Source organism: Poeciliopsis prolifica, unplaced genomic scaffold (genome assembly GCF_027474105.1).
Source record: "Poeciliopsis prolifica strain line A6 unplaced genomic scaffold, Auburn_PproV2 SCAFFOLD020, whole genome shotgun sequence".
Lineage (NCBI taxonomy): Eukaryota > Metazoa > Chordata > Actinopteri > Cyprinodontiformes > Poeciliidae > Poeciliopsis > Poeciliopsis prolifica.
The window spans coordinates 9,630,395-9,646,456 of NW_026562395.1; the positions used below are offsets into that span (position 1 = coordinate 9,630,395).

At 45.1% G+C, this 16,062-nt stretch overlaps 1 protein-coding gene across 1 annotated transcript in view; it reads left to right on the forward strand.

Annotated features, from left to right (window-relative positions):
- The first annotated feature begins 3,478 nt into the window (after positions 1 to 3,478).
- The window catches only part of nt5dc1 (5'-nucleotidase domain containing 1), a 100,126-nt gene continuing 87,542 nt past the window's right edge, over positions 3,479 to 16,062 (forward strand). Inside the window, exons 1-2 of the mRNA XM_055044186.1 lie at positions 3,479 to 3,882; positions 5,865 to 5,956. Coding sequence (XP_054900161.1) covers positions 3,790 to 3,882; positions 5,865 to 5,956 — 185 coding nt within the window. The 5' untranslated portion in view covers positions 3,479 to 3,789. The remainder of the gene's footprint in view (positions 3,883 to 5,864; positions 5,957 to 16,062) is intronic.

Sequence of the window (16,062 nt, forward strand, 5' to 3'; positions counted from 1 at the left end):
CTGCAGAAGAGGGGAGAAGAGCCCGACGCGGAGACCCGCTGCCAAACGTTGTCTGGGATCAGCTCTCAGTCGGCTCTCAGTCCCCAACTGCCTTTCATTATGTTAACAAACAAAGAGGTTGGCTTTTTCACACAGTCACACATTCTTCTGTGGACATGCCCTTACTAGGACTCAAGGATGACCGCTAGAAATTTATTCCTCAGGGCACTGATAATGATCAAACAGGTCCTTTGTGAGGGACCAAACAAAGCGCAGCCTGAAGACCCAATGACAATTGGCAACTTTGGACTAAGTGTTCCCTCGACCGGACGTGGGTCACCGGGGCCCCACTCTGCAGCCAGGCCTGGAAGGTGGGGCACGTTGGCAAGTGTCTGGTGGCAGGGCTTTTACCCATGGAGCCCAGCCCGAAGAGGAGAAATAGGTCCCATCTGTGAGAGGGGCCATAGGGGTCGGGTGCATTGCGAGATGGGTGGCAGCCGAGGAAGGGGGTCCTGGTGGTCCGATCCCCGGTTGCAGAAGCTGGCTCTTGGGACGTGGAATGTCACCTCTTTGCTGGTGAAGGAGCCAGAGCTGGTGTGTGAGCCTGAGAGGTTCCAGCAAGAAATAGTTGGTCTCACCTCAATGCATGGCTCTGGTTCTGGAAACAGTCTCCTTGAGAGGGGCTGGACATACTTCCACTCTGGAGTTGCCAACGGTGAGAGGCATCAGGCAGGAGTGGGCAAACTTGTTGCTCCCCATCAAGGCCCCTGAACGTTGGGGTTTACCCCGGTGAACGCCTACGGGTGGGGGGATGGGTTCTGACAGTTGTTTGTGCTTATGGGCCAAACACCGGTTCAGATTACCCAACCTTTTTGGAGTCCTTAGAGGGGGTACTGGAGAGTGCCCCTCCTGGGGACTCCTTCGATCTGCTGGGGGACTTCAACGGTCATGTGGGCAATGACAATGAGACCTGGAGGGGCGTGATTGGGAGGAGTGCTCCCCCCGATCTGAACTCGAGTGGCGTTCTGTTGTTGGACTTCTGTGCTCGTCACGGATTATCATTAATGAACCCCATAATCAACCATATGTGCACTTGGCACCGGGACACCCTTCGTCGCAGTTCGATGACCGACTTTGTCATCGGATCTGCGGCCGTATGTCTTGGACACTCAGGCGAAGACAGGTGCAAAGCTGTCCACCAACCACTACCTGGTGGTGAGTTGGTTCCAGTGGTGGGGGAGAATGCCAGTCAGACCTGGAAGGCCCAAACGTGTTGTGAGGGTCTGCTGGGAACGTCTGGCAGAATCCCCTTTGAATTGGAGCTTTAACTCCCATCTCCGGCAGAGCTTCGAAGATGTTCCAGGGGAGGTTGGGGACATTAAATCTGAGTGGACCATGTTTCGTGCCTCCATTTTCCAGGCGGCTTATTAGAGCTGTGGCCGCAAGGTCATCGGTTCCTGTCGCGGCGGCAACCCTTGAACCAGCTGGTGGACACCTTCGGTGAGGGATGCTGTCAGGCTGAAGAAGGAGTCCTATCAGGCCTTTTTGGCCTGTGGGACTCCAGAAGCAGCTGATGGGTACTGGCGAGTGAAGCAGCATGCGGCTCTGGTGGTTGCTGAGGCAAAAACTAGGATGTGGGAGGAGTTTGGAGAGGCCATGGAGAAAAACTTCTATACTGCTTTGAGGCGGTTGTGGTCCACAATCCGGTGGGGAGGGGGAAGCAGTACAGCACAAACACTTTTTCCAGTGGTAATGCTGTGATGCTGACCTCAACTCAGGATGTTGTTGCCCTGCGGGCAGAATACTTCAACGACCTCCTCAATTCCACCAACATGCCTTCCATTGAGGAGGCTGAGCCTGGGGTACTCTGGGTCTGGCTCTCTTATCTCTGGGGACGAGGTCACCAAGGTGTTTAAAAAGCTCCTCGGTGGCCGGAGTTCCTTAAGGCTCTGGATGTTGTTGGGTTGTGTTGGTTGACGCAACTCTGCAATATATATGACGTACCAGACCCTTTGATACGGGCTGTCAGGTCCCTGTATGACTGGTGTCAGAGTCTGGCCCGCATTGCGGGCAATAAGTCAGGCTTGTTTCCGATGAGAATTGGACTCCGCTGATTATGTTCATTACTTTGATGAACAGAATTTCTAGGCACAGCCAAAGTCTTGAGGGGATCCATTTTGGTGGCATTGGGATTGCATTTCTGCTTTTTGCAAATGATGTGGCCATGTTGGCTTCATCAGGATGTGATCTGCGGCTCTCGCTGGAGCGGTTTGCAGCTGATTGTGAAGCGGCCAGGATGAGGATCAGTGCCACCATGTCCGAGGCCATGGTCTTGAGCCGGAAAAGGGTAGAGTGCATTCTCCGGGTTGAGGGGGGAGTCCTTCCCCAAGTGGAGGAGTTCAAGTATCTTTGGATCTTGTTCACGAATGAGAAAAGAGGGGAGCGGGAGATCGACAGGAGGATTGGCGCAGCGTCTGCTGTGAAGCGGGCGCAGTACCAGTCCATTGTGGTGAAGAGAGAGCTGAGCCAAAAAGCAAAGCTCTTGATTAACCGGTCGATCTAGGTTCCTACCCTTATCTATGGTCATGAGCTTTGGGTTATGACTGAAAGTACGAGATTGCAGATACAAGCGGCCGAAATGGGTTTCCTTTGTAGGGTGGCTGAGCTCTCCCTTTGAGATAGGGTGAGAAGCTCGGTCATCCGGGAGGGGCTCGGAATAGAGCCCCTGCTCCTCCACATCGAGAGGAGCCAGTTGAGGTGGCTCGGGCATCTGGTCAGGATACCTCCCTAGGGAGATGTTTCGGGCACGTCCCACCTGGAGGAGCCCCCGGGGAAGACCCAGGACATGCTGGGGGCACTATGTGTCTCGGCTGGCCTGGAAATGCCTTGGGGTTTCCCCGGAAGAGCTGGAAGAAGTGGCTGGGAAGAGGGAAGTCTGGGCCTCCCTTCTGAAGCTGCTGGCCCCGCGACCCGAACCGGATAAGCGGAAGAAAATGGATGGATGGATGGATGGATGGAGAACATCACCAACGGAAGGATTCAGAGGGAGTGTGTGTTCGGAGATCATATTGTTCTGTTGAGAAACGTTGATGATGGTTTATGACATTTTAGATTTATGTTTATGCAAAAGCATAAACATAAATCTTTAAACTTTTATAGCCACTTGAAAGAAACTTAAAGCGTGAATCAAACATAAACCGCAGGTGTGCTTTTATTTTGAATGGAGCTTGAAAATGAAGGCGCCGTAACGCCTTGTTCCATCGCGCACGTCAAAATCCAGTGCGGGCTGGCTTTACTGCAGTTATGAAAAATATTTTTATGGGATTGATGTATAAAATTTTTAATTCCCTCAAAATACTAGACTTTTTAATATATTTTAATTAATTAAAATGGACCTACATGATATATTTTGCACAGATTTGTTTATTCTCTCCAAAAAAGAGGCTCATACAAATCTATTTTGCCCAGGAGCTTATTATTCATGTGTTACGGTTTCATCCGGAAGTGTTGAAGGCTATTGGCTCTCCACTGACAGCCTGGAGTTCAACATTTGCCTATGTTGGAGAACTTGCACCCATTAATGTCTCGGTAAGCAGACTTTGAGGTTAACAGAGAACTGAAAACAGTGTGCTTGTTTCAGCAGTTCCCGCCGAGCAGAGACACAGCGGAGCGGCAGCAGATCCCGGTACCGCCCCCGCTGTCTGTCCGTCAGTGTCACCGTCACATAGTGCTGTACAGCTGCGCGCCACTTCTTGCTCCCGAGCGCTTCCTTTTTCTCAGTCCCACCGTTGCAGCTTCAGCACCGCGGCAATGTGCGAATACTTCAGCTTGTCGGACTGCGACATCATCGGCTTCGATCTGGACCACACGCTGTGCCGTTACCATCTGAAGGAGACTTCCAGGGTGAGTTCCGCTCTGCTGATACATAACTGCACGGTGGCCGCGACGGTTCGACTTGCTCTCGCGCATTGTGCCGAAGAAATGCTCAGCGGTCAGTCTGCTCTGGCTCGTCCCAGCAGCCAGAGAGCAGGCTGCTGGGAATGTGTGTCGGAGCGCTCTGTGCTTTGATGTACGTGCGTGATGGAGCGACACTGCCACTGCTGCAGTCACTTTGCGTGATTCACAGGTTGGAGCTTCGGCGTGTCGCGTATAGGTGACTTTGAATCCCCCTTAGGCCGAGCTGAAGCCCGATCCTAAACCTATGTGATGAGGCGTTTTCTGATATGATGAGTCCCACAGAGAACAGCTGTGACATCCCAGGTTCTGTTGGTGGCTTACGGTTTAACCAGGCCTGGAGTCCATTTTCACCCTGTTTCGCACAGTTTCTCGTGCATCTTGTTTGCATGCTGTGGAAACACAATCTTGCCAAGTAACCTTCTCAACGGCATCCTTGTAAATATACCCAATGCACGTGTAATAGAATTTGTATGATGAAAGGAAAATATCGGTAATGACTCATACACTGTATACAAGCTCAGAATGTTATAAGTAGGTCTGGACTGGAGTTATGTATTTACTTTGAGACTTCTTTTACATATTATTTTGCTCTTTAAACCCTCACACGAACGTCTCGGATTCAGGAAGAGCAGTGTGGTTTTCGTCCTGGTCATGGACACTGGACCAGCTCTACACCCTCAGCAGGGTCCTGGAGGGTGCCTGGTACTGGTCTACATGTCTACATGTGTTTTGTGGACTTGGAGAAGGTGTTCGACTGTCCCTCGGGGAACCCTACGGGGGTTCTCCGGGAGTATGGGATACTGGGCCCTTTCATATGGGCTTGTTTCCGTTGAGGGACTCCGCCAAGGTCGCCCTTTGTCACCGATTCTGTTCATTATTTTCATGGATAGAATTTCTGTCCATGAAAATAATGGACAGCCAAGGTGTTGAGGAGATGTGTTTTGGTGCCCTCTGGATCTCATCTCTGCTTTTTGCGAATGATGTGGTCCAATTGGCTTCATTGGGGCGTGATCTTCCTTGGATGTGCAGTTTGAAAGCTTCCACCTCACAGAGCAACCCTCCTCTGTGGGAGCTGAGTGGAACACCCAGTGGAACTGTGCTTCTGATGAGCTTATTTTTCAAGTTACTTCTCAGTGCAATGCTGGTATACACATTGTTAAAAGGTTAATAGAGGAGCAGTGTTGTGATGTCTCTGTAACTGATGTTTGATCATTTTGCTGTTACATTTGAAAGTACAGTCTCCATTTACACGCTTAGCAAAACAGCTGCTATCACATAGCCTTCTTTCACAGAGAAAGCGGCAGAAAATGGTAGATAACTTCCATGCTAAAATTTCTTATATCGTTGATTCCATTGCTCCCATTAAAGTGATGATCATGGGTTTGTGTTGATTTTAGCAGTTTATGTGGAGCTTTAGACGAAACGGGAGATTAGTACCTGTACTCCAAAAATATTCCACCTCTTTCATTGTCCTGGAACGTCAAGACATTGTTCTAAAACTAAAAAAACGGAATAAAATACTTAAAGTAACTTTCCAAAAGTGTCACAAAATAGTACAATAAATGACAATAAAATCAATAAATTAATCTTGAAATAAATAAACAAAAAGGTACAAATTATTTTGTAGAGATAATTTGTTTCATTTCATAGGGTTATTGATGTATTTGATTAAATAATTTATTAGTAACAGTATTTATTTTTGAATGAAAAGGTTCTCCTAACAAGACATTACCGTGCCCTCCTTTATGTGTGTTTTGACAAATAAAATTGCACCTCCGGTTCAGGTTTGATCACACATTAAGTTGCTTTCCAGCAGCTATTAAAGTTTAAGACTTCAAAGGAAGGTACATATTTGTATTACATTTATCTATTTCAAGACTGTGCTATCCACTTTCTGACTTTCTCCTTCCTCCTTCCTGTGTTTACAGCTCATCTATGAGAGCTTTGCCAGGTATCTGGTGGAGCATAAGGGATATGACAAGGACCTCCTGAATCTGACTCCCGCTACCTGGGATTTCTGGTAAGTGTATTGTTGCAGGAGGTTTTTTGCTTGCAGGGGAACTTGGCACACACATATAGAAAACCAAATGGATTTCAATATTACAGGTGTATTTCAGTTCATAGATTAACCACACAGGATGGTATAGCCTGAGGATTCCTTTTAGTTATATTTAGGGATGCACAATATTTAGATACCAGCATCGGTATCAGCCAATAGCAGTCCCTTTTTACCATATTTGTATAGGTCTGAATAATAAAACTGAGGCGATATAAACAACTGATATTTATTTCCATCTTGCTGCTTTTTGTTTCTGGAGGGGAAGGTAGAGGGTGAGTCATGTGGTATTTGTTTGGTCATGTGACACTGATGCAGCAGTGCACATCCTCTTCATCACAATGACACCATCCAAAGTGTTGTCTGGAGTCACAGGCATGAAACGTAAAGCACAGGAGGCAAAACAGGTGAGCTGGGACCAATTCATGTGACTGACATACAGTGCAGGTTTCCTGGTAGACTTTGGCATCACCGAGCAGACATAGCCGTTGGTCATGTTCCGTTCACTGGCCAACATCTTTGCAAAATTCTGCCAAATGTTGTCATGGTGATGGTGTGGAAAGTGACCTATTTAAGTCTTTATAGCAGTGGTGTGGACAAATCTTCTCCCCAGATGAATCAGCGGAGTTGGAATGAAAAAATCCACACAGCAGCCACGGCACAAAAGAGGCCCCATCTCCCTGGAGACCCCATTTTTGCTAAGTTACAGAGATGTCAGAGTGTACCCAGGACTCTATGGAACAGGGGTTAGATGATTGCTTCACCGCCTTTGAGATGAATGATCCTACAAAACCAGACCCTTTTGTAGACGGACTTGGCCTCTGTCCCCTCTTAGGCTTCCAACATTCTCAGCAACTTACAGTGGCTGAGGTGGATCCAAGATTGGTAACCGCCACTTTCTGCTTCCCATGACGCCGAACAACCATATGGTCTCTTAAATACTTGTCCAAATGGTCTTGCACTTCACTACCTGTCCAGTCACGAGAAAGCTTGGTTTTAAAAACCAGCGGCAGCTCCCTATCTGGAGTAGACTGCAAAGCATGACCAACTGCTTTGACTCTTTCCAATCTGGTTTTCGTGCTCACCACGGCATGGAGACTGCCCTCATCAAAGTGTTCAATGACATCCATATGAATACGGACTGTGGGAGAATAAACATGAGCACCAGGTGTGAACTCAGGTCAGTCATTAATTCCCCCTTGCTAGCCAAGCATCGTTCAGCAACCTCTGCAGCTTTGTTAAGCCGTATCCAGTAATTAAGAGGTCCCTCGTTTGTGAATGCTGCTAGAGGCAGATCTGAATGAACAGTGTCATCAAAATGTTCCCTGCGGATGCTAAAGATAACAGAAACATCAGTAGCATTTGCATTACTACGCATTCAAACTTTAGTGACATCTCCTGCCCTCCCCATCAATCTGTTGATAACCACTTCAACCTGTTCACCATCAGTAGAAGTTTTCTGTCTAAGGTAGGCCTTCAAAACACTCAAAACAGAACATTATCAGATTTGTCACCCCTGAAATAGGGTGGAACATCAACATCAGAGCGTCGCACAACATTAAGTTTTGATGCTTCAATAACAGTAGTGCAACATTGAAATGACTGTGAAGTGTTCTTGTGATCTGGGGCTGAGACGGGTGGAGGCTCCAAAGCAGCATTCTGCATCAGGGACATTTTGATGGATTCTCCTATTTCTGACCCAATGGACCTGATTAGATCAGTTAATTAAGCGGAGGTCACTTCTGCATCAGGTGAAAACACTTGAGAGGTTGTAAGAGTCTCTGGGCTCAAGCCCGGAGTGAAATTTGGAGTTCGACTAATCAGGTCATCAAACCTCTTTTGCCTCCCAGACACAGAAAAGAACCCTGGATTTTCTGGAGTAGACTGCAAAGCATGACCAACTGCTTTGACTCTTTCCAATCTGGTTTTCGTGCTCACCACGGCATGGAGACTGCCCTCATCAAAGTGTTCAATGACATCCATATGAATACGGACTGTGGGAGAACCATGGTGCTGGTTCTGTTGGACCTCAGTGCAGCTTTTGACACTGTCGACCATGACATATTACTGAATCGACTGGAGAGTTGGGTTGGACTCTCCGGTCCAGTGCTCATCTGGCTTGAATCTTACATAAAGAACAGGGATTTCTTTGTTTCAATTGGAAACTTCTCATCAAAGAGGTCAAAGGTCACATGTGGGGTACCTCAAGGTTCAATACTAGGACCCCTCTTATTCAATATTTATATTCCCCCACTAGCTCAGGTTATAACAAGAAATATTAGCTACCATAACTATGTAGATGACACACAGCTCTACATTACGATGTCACCAGGCGACTCTGAACCCATCCAATCACTGAACAGATGCTTAGAACAGATAAATGTGTAGATGTGCCAAAACTTTCTCCAGCTGAACAGAAACAAAACTGAAGTTATTACTTAAATGCACAGTTTGAGTTATTACAACTAAAAACTAGCGATCGGGCCCGAAACCGGGGAGTAGTGATGGACTCGGACCTGAACCTTCAGAGCCACATAAAGACAGTCATAAAGTCGGCCTTCTATCACCTGAAGAACATCCCCAGGATTAGAGGACTAATGTCTCAGCCAGATCTAGAGAAACTCATCCATGCGTTTAGTCACATTGATTGATTATTGCATCAGCATCTTCACAGGCCTGTCCAAGAAATCAATCAAACAGTTGCAGCTGATCCAGAACGTTGCTGCTCACATTCTCACGTGTAGAGTCACTAAAACCAGGAAGATAGAGCACATAACACCAGTCTTAAAGTTGCTACACTGGCTCCCTGTAGCTCAAAGAATAGATTTTAAAATACTGTTGTTAGATTACAAATCACTGAACCATTTAGCGGGCTGCACAGTGGCGCAGTGGGTAGTGCTGTTGCCTTGCAGCAAGAAGGTCCTGGGTTCAATTCCCGGCCCGGGGTCTTTCTGCACGGACTTTGCATGTTCTCTCCGGGTTCTATCCATTTTCTGAGCACCCTTCTCCCTAACGGGGTCGGGAGGTGCTGGTGCCTATGTCCAGCTGCATTCCGGGCGAGAGGCGGGGTACACCCTGGACAGGTCGCCAGTCTGTCGCAATGCAACACAGAGAGACAAACCACCATGCACACACACACTCACACCTCGGGAGAATTTGGGAAGGCCAATTAACCTGACAGTCATGTTTTTGGACTGTGGGAGGAAGTCGGAGAACCCACACACGCACAGGGAGAACATGTAAACTCTGTGCAGAAAGACCCCGGGCCGGGAATCGAACCCAGGACCTTCTTGCTGCAAGGCAACAGCACTACCCACTGTGCAGCCTGCGCTTTCAGCATCTATGCACCACAAATTTGGAACAAACTTCCAGAAAACCGTAAAACAGCTGAAACACTGACGTCCTTTAAATCTCGACTAAAAACACGCCTGTTTAGAATTGTATTTGAAACGTAATCAATTAAAAATTTAATGATTATTGGCTGAAAGTGCTGCAATTGTACCTACACATTAAAAAAAAATATTTGCATTGTTATGGCACTTGGCTTGATGTAGTTTTTGATTATTGATTCTATGTTGCATGACTTTGTGTTTTTTTATTTATTATGTAAAGCACCTTCAAATGCTTTGTGCTTAAATGCCAGTCTGTCACAGGGTAACAAAGAAACAAACAGGACAAACAACCATGTACACACACACTCACACCTAGGGAGAATTTTGAAAGACCAATTTACCTAACAGTCATGTTTTTGGACTGTGGGAGGAAGCCGGAGTACCCGGAGAGAACCCATGCATGCACAAGGAGAACATGGGTCGGGCTCTCCAATCTCTGGGGATGAGGTCGCCAAGGTGTTTAAAATGCTCCTCCTTTTGTGGACTTGGAGAAGCCGTTCGACCGTGTCCCTCAGGGAACCTTGTGGGGGATTCTCCGGGAGTATGAGGTACTGGACCCTTTGATATGGGCTGTCAGGTACCTGTCTGACTGGTGTCAGAGTCTGGTTCGCATAGCTGGGGCTTGTTTCCAGTGAGAGTTGGACTCCGCCAGGGCTGTTCTTTGTCACTGATTCTGTTAATTACTTTCACTGACAGAATTTCTAGGTGCAGCCAAGGTGTTGAGGGGATCCATTTTTGGTGGCCTTAGGATTGCATCTCTGCTTTTTGCGGATGAGCCCTATGGAACAGGGGTTAGATGATTGCTTCATCTAACCCCTGTTGGCTTCATCAGGACGTGATCTGCAGCTCTCGCTGGAGCAGTTTGCTGCCGAGTGTGAAGCGGCTGGGATGAGGATCAGTGCCTCCAAATTCGAGGCCATGGTCATGAGCAGGAAAAGTGTAGAGTGCCTTCTCCGGGTTGGGGAGGGTGTCCTGCCTCAAGTGGAGGAGTTCAAGTATCTTGGGATCTTGTTCACAAATGAGGGAAGAAGGGAGCGGGAGATCAGCAGGCAGATTGGCGAAGTGTCTGCTGTGAAGCGGGCACTGTACCAGTCCGTTGTGGTGAAGATAGAGCTGAGTCAAAAAGCGAAGCTCTCGATTTACTGGTCGATCTATGTTCCTACCCTCATCTATGGTCATGACTGAAAGAATGAGATATTGGATACAGGAGGCCGAAATGGGTTTTCTCCGTAGGGTAGCTGGGCTCTCCCTTAGAAATAGGGTGAGAAGCTCGGGCTTCCGGGAGGTACTCAGAATAGAGCCACTGCTCCTTCACTTCGAGAAGAGCCAGCTGAGGTGGCTCAGGCCTCTGGTTAGGATTTAAAATAAAGCTGAGAAAACTGATGTTTGAGACATAATTCTCTGTGATACAAACCTATAAACATTTTGGTTTCTGTCAAGATTCAAGAAAGGGCAAATTTCTGTTATACAGGCCAGTCGTTTTATTTTAAATATGCTGTAGGAGCCAAAGTGTGATGATTGTTATAAATATCACCACGTTTTATGAACAGAGGGAATTCATTTTTGTTTTTTTTTTCCCAGTTCTCAGGGGTGTTTTTTTCAGTTAAACTTTTAGGAATTGCAGCAGATGCAGTGTGCCGCAAAAAAGATACACTAAAGCTGATTAACAGTTGAAGGACAAAACTAGATAAAACCACTTCTATTCTGTTTTTAATCACTCTGTGTGTCTGCATTACCTTAAATGTGGACCGTTGTCATGGCAACCAACAAGAGAACAGCTCAATGAGCAGATAAAGCGGAGATTACGTTCTATCATCTCAGGGGAATCAACACCAAAAACAAACATTTCCCACACAAAAAAGTATGCAAAAACACCTAGTAGATCATCCAGTCTGTTACAATATGTTGTGAGGCTCAATATCTATACTGTGATTATCAATATACTTTTGCCTGAACACATCGGCGGTTGATTAGCTGATTTAAAGACCTGCTCTACTAATTTGGTGTGCGGGTTGTCCTATTTTAGCCTTAATGGAACCAAAACACACCGAACTGTGCAGCAAGTTAAGGTTATCAAAGTCTAGGATAACTAACTCACTGCTCATTTTTTAAATATTTTCTCTAAATTAAAACTTTTTCCTCATCTGTTAAATGTGAAACCCTTGAACCTTATCTATGGCTGTCATAGGGTCGAATTAACCTCTAATATTGCATCATTTTTTCAGATTCTTGACATGATTGTAGTATTTTTCTGACTACCGATATTCCTGACTCAATGGAAATAATAAGTTACAATAAGTCAACTAATGTCTAATCCAGTAACATATACCCATCTATATACTGTATGTAAATGCTGCTGCCTCGCGCTCTGTCCTTCTCTTGCACTTTCCTTTACTTAGCAGTTGGTGTCAAGTTCAAGTACACCTCGCTGCAGCAAATAGAAAGGGGTGGGGACGGACTACTGTCAGTCACATACCTTATTTGGAAATAGGACAGTTGCACTCTGGAAGTGAAGGGGGCGGTATTTTCTATATTATCTGTGGCCTCCCGTTTTTATATTCTTTTGAAATCTGTGATATACTTTCACCTTTTGGAAGGATTTTCACTCTCAGCATGTATTTGAACATCTCTCTTTATATACTTCAGCACAGCTTAAAGTTTTTAACAAATTCTGTAGCTTTCGATGTACTTCTAAATCTGCTCCTTAGTCAGATCTTTTCGGACCTGCTACTACCTCTAGTGACCTGGGGTGGTAACACAACTAATAGAATTGCATTACTAAATCAGAGTACCACAAACTCTTTATTATTTATTATTAATTGTGGCATTCCTGAAACTGTAAAATATTAATTCCTTCACTAAAAAACATACCTTTTCATTTTCTTATGGCTGTAGAGCTAATTAAATGAGATAAACAAGACCTGAAAATGATTCCAGTTTCACTTGATGGCCAACCTGTTGAAACAGGGGCAAATTTTAAATTCCTTGTCAGTCCTGGACAGTCAACTCAACTTTGCTGAAATCACTGTGTCTTTAAGAACTGTTCTTAGAGACTCTATCTTTTAAGAAGACCCAGTGATCTTGGGATTACTCAACTTCAGATTGGGTAACCCTCTACTTAACATCCTATAGTTAGATGGAGGTTGTTGAGTTAAAATGTCATAAATTAACATTCTAACTTGAACTTAAGTCAAAACAACATCTTATCTCAAGTTTTAACTTTTCATCTCCTCAGCTGGTTTAGTCACATGAGTTGCAGACTAACAGACAGTCTTTTCAGAAAACTTTCAATGGCAGGTATAACAGCAGGCAAACCAAACCAAAAACAACTCTGTCTCAACTGTTTGCTGAAAGAACATGGAATAGAATAATATAAATGGCACTGTAAAAACAAAAATGTGAATTTTTGCTTGTATCTGTTCAACCACCCTGGTTGTAACCACCTGGTTTGTTATTCTTCTATACCCAAGTCATTTGTTTGTTATTGACTTTTGCTCAATTAAGTTTCTTATGTATATATTACAAATAGAATTTTTATTATAGCTGATCCCGTTGTTTTTCATGTCTCCTTATTTCGTTCCTCCTTTAACTAATGTAGATATTATTTATAATGTTTAAAAGTATTGTTTGTCATTTAGTTAGCTCTAAATCCTTAAGAAAATGAAAAAATGTGATGTTTTATAAAAAAATTTATTTTTTAGGGTGTCAAAAATGCCAAAAATAGTAGTAGATAATAAAAACTTTGTGGTCTTCAGATTTCTTAATATAATTTGATAAGTTGTGTTATGTGGCGTTCCAGACCCAGAAATTAATGAAACTCTGTAGGTGGCGCTCTCGTGGTTTTTGAGAGTCTGGTTAGAGAACCTGTAACTAGAGAAGAAGAAGTAAAGTTCCCGTTTGGAAACAAAATGTTGCTATGTGCTTGTTCCAGTCGTCTGCTTGGACATCATTTATTTTGAACTAGTGTTCCATACACAACAGAATTTTGGCGACGAGGATGGGATTGTTCAAGCTGGAAGGCACAGAGTGCGCAGAAGCTGCGGCTCCATAGAGGCAAAACGAGACCGTTAAAAGCCGACCGTTTGGGTGAGTGAAAGGACCGCCGAACCAGAGCTACAAAGATGGCGTTTGGAAAGCCAGAAGATTTTCACTTCGAGGAAAGTGAGGAAAGTTTTGACAACTACCGCGAGCGTCTCGAGCAATATTTTGCGGCAAACGACTTGGACACTAAAGAGGAGAAAACTAAGTCGGTGTTTCTCACGGTGGTGGGGAAACGATCCCACAGCTTGTTGATGGATCTGTGTGCTCCGGATAAACCGTCAGAGAAAAGCTACGAGGAGCTGGTGGATTTGCTGCAGAAGCACTACGTACCAAAGACTAACTTTATTGCAGAAAGGTGCAAGTTTCACGGAAGAAACCAAAAAGACAACGAAACAATCAGTGAGTACGTGGCTAGTTTACGAAAAGTAGCAGCTACATGTAAATTCGGGACTTTCTTAGAGAAGCTCTGCGTAACAGATTTGTCTGTGGGGTAAAGAGCAGCGAGCTGAGAGACCATCTACTCAGCACCGCGCACACCAAAGACTTGACGCTGCCGCTGGCTGTAGAGATGGCGCTATCCTTTGAGGTAACCAAGGACAGTGCACAGCAATTTGCACAGAAAGCTTTCAAGGCTCATGTAGTGGACAAAAGAGTGAAACCAAAATACCGTGAAGCTGCGAAAAATACAGTGGCCGGTAAGCCCTGTTATCGCTGCGGTGGAAAAAATCATAACCCGAATGACTGCAGGTTTAAAGAAAGTGAGTGCCACGAGTGTAAGAAAAAGGGACATATCGCAAAAGCCTGTCGCACGCGTAAAGAAGGTTGTTCGAGTACGACCAAAGGAACCATGCATCTGGATTTTAAGAGGCAACCCAACGCTCTCAAGCAGCGCCATGATGTCTGTGTTCATCAACAGCAGGATGTCCACAGTCCGCATAGCCCCCCTGATGATGCGCCCCAGGATGCAGATCCAGGCAACCAGCATGGGTTGAAAAGGGATCCCGAGGACAACCAATTCCTGTCACATCAAGTCAGAGAAGACAGAGCAGCCAGTGATGTTGTGGTTCAGTGCAAGATGGAAGCTGCACCGAACTCTGACACTGTTCCAGATCTGACATTGGACAGTCCAGATTTTGGTTTGTTTGAAATGAACACAGGTAATGATGACATTGTAAAGCCTTACTATGTGTATGTCAGTGTAAATGGTTCAAGAGTGAAGATGGAAATAGACACTGGTGCCGCAGTGTCAGTGATATCTGAAAATCTGTATAAGCGCAGATTTAAATCAGTCAAACTTAGTTCAGCAAATTGTGTACTTAAAACGTACAGTCAAGAGTCATTACAGTTGGTGGGTAAATTTGTGGCAAAAGTGAAATGTCGAGACCACTAAGAAACTAGAACTGTTAGTAGTAAAAGGAAGACGCCCTGCTTTGATGGGTAGAGACTGGATTAGCCAGTTGAAGCTAGACTGGTCACAGGTGAACAGAGTGGCTCCAGAAACAGTGGAAGACATTTGTGCTCAGTATGCATCAGTGTTCAACCCTGAGGTAGGCAAGTTGAAAGGTAGCAGAAGCAACGCCAAAGTTCCACAAACCAAGAAATGTTCCATATGCATTAAGAGGAGCTGTTGAAAAGGAACTGACGAAATTGGAGGCAGAAGGAGTTATTTCACCCACTAATTACAGTGAGTGGGCTGCTCCAATAGTGTGCATACCTAAAAAGGATGACAGTGTGAGACTATGTGGAGACTATAAAGTCACCATTAATCCATGGTTAAACGTGGACCAGTATCCACTTCCAAAAACGCAAGATCTATTTGCAAAATTAGCAGGAGGTCAGAAATTTACCAAACTAGACTTATTGCAGGCTTACCAGCAAGTCCAGTTGGAGGACAGCTCTAGGTGCTACCTGACCATCAACACTCACAAAGGGCTGTATCAATACAACAGGTTGCCCTACGGTGTTGCAAGTGCTCCTGCAATTTTCCAGAAAATAATGGATCAAGTACTTCAGGGCATGGATGGTGTTATCTGCTATCTTGATGATATTTTGATAACTGGTAAAGATGCAGAAAGCCACCTGAGTAACTTAAAGGAGGTCCTTAAGAGGCTCCAAAGCTACAACCTTAGGGTAAGGAGAGAAAAATGTGAATTCATGCAAGACAGTGTTTCATATTTAGGACATGTCATTGATGCTACCGGAATTCATCCTATGAAGGAAAGACAACCGCTATTCAGAAGGCTCCAGTTCCAAGAAATGTAACTGAACTTAGGTCATTCTTGGCTCTGTTAAACTACTATGGGAAGTTTATACCAAACTTATCGACTCTGATCCAGCCAATGTCAGCACTGCTACACAAAGATGCAGACTGGAGTTGGTCAGAAAGTTGTCAGAATGCTTTTGAGAATGCCAAGAAGGCTCTTCAATCTGACAAAATTGGTACATTTTGATGCAGAGTTACCACTTATTTTAGCATGCGATGCATCTCCTTATGGAGTTGGTGCTGTAATCAGTCACCAAATGAAAGATGGAAGCGAAAGACCGATTGCATTTGCATCACGAATGCTAACTAAGACTGAACAAAACTACTCACAAATTGAAAAAGAAGCACTTGGTTTAGTGTTTGGTGTTATGAAG